This window comes from Octopus bimaculoides, chromosome 28 (genome assembly GCF_046866305.1).
Source record: "Octopus bimaculoides isolate indiv1 chromosome 28, ASM4686630v1, whole genome shotgun sequence".
Lineage (NCBI taxonomy): Eukaryota > Metazoa > Mollusca > Cephalopoda > Octopoda > Octopodidae > Octopus > Octopus bimaculoides.
The window spans coordinates 4,626,632-4,629,744 of NC_142955.1; the positions used below are offsets into that span (position 1 = coordinate 4,626,632).

General features: G+C 37.9%; 1 protein-coding gene across 1 annotated transcript; it reads right to left on the reverse strand.

Moving 5' to 3' along the window:
- Positions 1–1,174: 1,174 nt before the first annotated feature.
- On the reverse strand, positions 1,175–2,225 carry LOC106872922 (uncharacterized). Its single transcript, XM_014920100.2, has 2 exons — positions 2,114–2,225; positions 1,175–1,823 (listed from the first exon to the last, which is right to left on the reverse strand). The coding sequence occupies exon 2, from the start codon at positions 1,813–1,815 to the stop codon at positions 1,222–1,224; it is 594 nt and encodes a 197-aa protein (XP_014775586.1). The 5' UTR covers positions 1,816–1,823; positions 2,114–2,225; the 3' UTR covers positions 1,175–1,221.
- Positions 2,226–3,113: the final 888 nt, after the last annotated feature.

A 3,113-nucleotide genomic window follows, 5' to 3' on the forward strand; every position in this document is an offset into this window, starting at 1 on the left:
GCAACCTTTTTAAAAAAGATAGTGCATTGATACGATGCAATGCTTACGCGCTATTAAGTTTCTCTATAAGCAATAGTGAAATTAATGTATCAGAAGATTCAACATAATCAGTGTTCATGCTCTCGGTGAATAGCATGATGATTGAATATGTCAACCTTACAAAGCAACTGTCGTGAAGGCACATGGCTCAGTGGTTAGAGTCATTAACAAAAGGTGGTGCATTGTTTATCTATTAGCAATAGCAGCGGTCGTGAAGGCACATGGCTCAGTGGTTAGAGTGTCGTGTATCGTGTCCTTGAGCAAGACACATCATTTCACGTTGCTCCAGTTCACTCATTTGTAGAAATTAGTTGCAACGTCACTGGTGCCAAGGTATATTGGTCTTTGCCTTTTCTTTGGATAGGATCTCGGTGGCGTAGAGAGCAGAGGCCGGTATGCATGGGTGACTGCCGGTCTGTCCACAAACAACCTTGCCCAGACTTGTGCCTCAGAGTGTAACTTTCTAGGTGCAAACCCATGGTCATTCATGACCGAAGGAGGTCTTTACTCTTACTCTTTACAGAGCAGCTGTCATTGACTGGGAAACAAACAATAAATGTTTCAGTTCAGGGATAGTGCGCGCGCGCGCGTTGTGTGTATGTGCGCGTGTGTGTAACGTGAATTTTCTGAGGATTCTGCAAATGTAATATTTTCTCAGTCAAGCTCGATAAGTGGCCAACTTCTGTCGTGTTTCACGCAAGTGAATGCTTTACATGAGCTTTCTTGTCACATTGGAGGACGAATCATTTAGTACAGTGATTCTTAAAAGGTCCATGTGACCCCTGGGAGTCCATGTAAGATTTTTAGAGGTCCACGCAAGCAAAATAGTAAATTGGAGATCTACGAAAGTATTTTAAGGGTCCATGAAAAATGTTACTTTGGATGTATTTATTTCAGGAAATAGGTTTCTTTCTTTCACGTTTTACGCGGTGCAACCGACACAAATTAACGCGTGAAGAGCAAAATAAGAATTTTGAAAGAATATCTATAAAGCTAGTTTTTAAACACGTATATACCATATCTTATGCATATGTACAAATTTTCCTCCGTGTGTGCATGTGTGAAAGTATGAATGTATGTATGTGTGTGAGCGCGCTTTGAACATTATATCCTTATACAGGCTGAACTATATGTATTTTGAGTTCAAACCAAAACATTTTTACTTCAAAATAAATGTAATTTTTACATGTGAAACCGCCAACTCTTCAAATTCTCCAGATATTCTATCTCCTTCACCAGCTCTGGATCCTCCATCATCTCCACCAGCTTTTCAACTTTCGATTCCTTCTGCAGTTGTTTCTTCTGTTTCATGTGCCATTCCAAACCATAGAGTCTCTCTAGAGTCTTCTTTTCCAGTTCCTTCAGTTCAGGCATCTCTATATCATCCAGATTCTTCGTTAGCTGTATCTTTAAATCTTGATTCAGCTGCTTTTCCAGGTCCTGTAACTCCTGCTCTAACCGCTTCTCCTGTCTCTTCAGCACTTGTACCAACTCTTCCATCATTTCCTTCTTCTCCTTTAACTCATCTTCCTCACATGTATTGATCACCTCCGACACAGGATCTTTGAAATTAATTTTTCTTGTTTCATTTATAAAAAGATGTTTCTTATAAGGAAACCTCTGACTAGATGCTTCATCTGTAAAGTTGGGATCAGGACCTACAGAATTTATCTTATGACGAACTGAGAAATTCATTAAAGAACGTTTGCTTCTAGACAGGAAGAGGGAAAGACGTCTTTTCCGATATGGTGTAGCTGTCGGTGACAATGGTAACATTTCAATTCCTTTAAAAAATATATATAAAAAAGAACTAAATGAACAAAGAAACAATAAACAAATACAGAAACAAAAAGGGGAATATAGAGAGAAAGAAAGAAACTAATAAATATATCTGTAGATAACTCAAGTCCCATCAATTAATCAATCAAGCACAAAATATACAGATGAAGAAAGATGAAAAGGAAAAAGAAATTATATAAAAATAAAAAATATAACTATGAAGTTATCTGTTAACTGAAGAGAGTAAGATGTATGAATTTGTCCAAACCAAAAGATCAATAAGTAATATATCAACCTGTGATCCATATGAAGTCGGACTTCTGAAGAAAACGGGATGAAAGTGAGCAAAATCTTCGAATCGTATTTGTAGAATTGTTACGTCAGATTCATTTTGACCAAACTTCATGACGTAATACTATTCTATATTTTTTGAGTCGAGGATTTTTGTACCTTATGTACAACGGACGGATAGGTGTCCTTACCTTGTTTGTTGTTACCGCAACTTACGGATAAAAACGCAGGCTACTAACTCTCGGTTTCTGATAACATCAGGAAAAAAAGAATGCCTTAGGAATGAGAACAGAGTACGCCATTAGCCAAATAAAGGGTTGGGTTTGAAATTCCATCAGAACACCTGATGAAGGCTGGAGAGTACATCAGCCGAAACGTTGTGGTTACAAGAAACACGGTGAGGTTACCTCTCTGTCCATTGTAAATAATCTTCATGACGTAATTGTGGAAAACTTTTGACCGATGTGAATAACTGATTTTATATAACGTTTGAAATAAATGTAGTTTGATCATTTTTAACAATAAAATACTTTCAAATTTAATTACTCATAAGAAAATTACTGCGAGACCTCTGCAAATTAACGTGTTATTCTGTTATTCTGTTATTCTTTTATTCTTTTACTTGTTTCAGTCATTTGACTGCGGCCATGCTGGAACACCATAATTCTCCATTTTCTTTTTTTCAATATGTATATATGTATGTATATATATATATATATATATATGTATGTGTGTGTGTGTGTGTGTGTGTGCGTGTGTGTGTTGCAAACAACTTGCACATGCAAGTGCTACCAGTCAAGAACTCCGCATACTGGAAGCCAGCAAGTGTACGGGGTCATCAGGAGAGAATGCGCGCCGTTTCGGGGCCTACCTCTCGACGGCATCAATGCGCACCGGCCCCCCTAGATCAACTGATTATTAAACAAAGCTCAATATTTCTCTAGCCATCGCTCATTGTCCCTTTTTAACCAAATCCAGTGGCTAGCCTTCTCCACTGTAGTTTG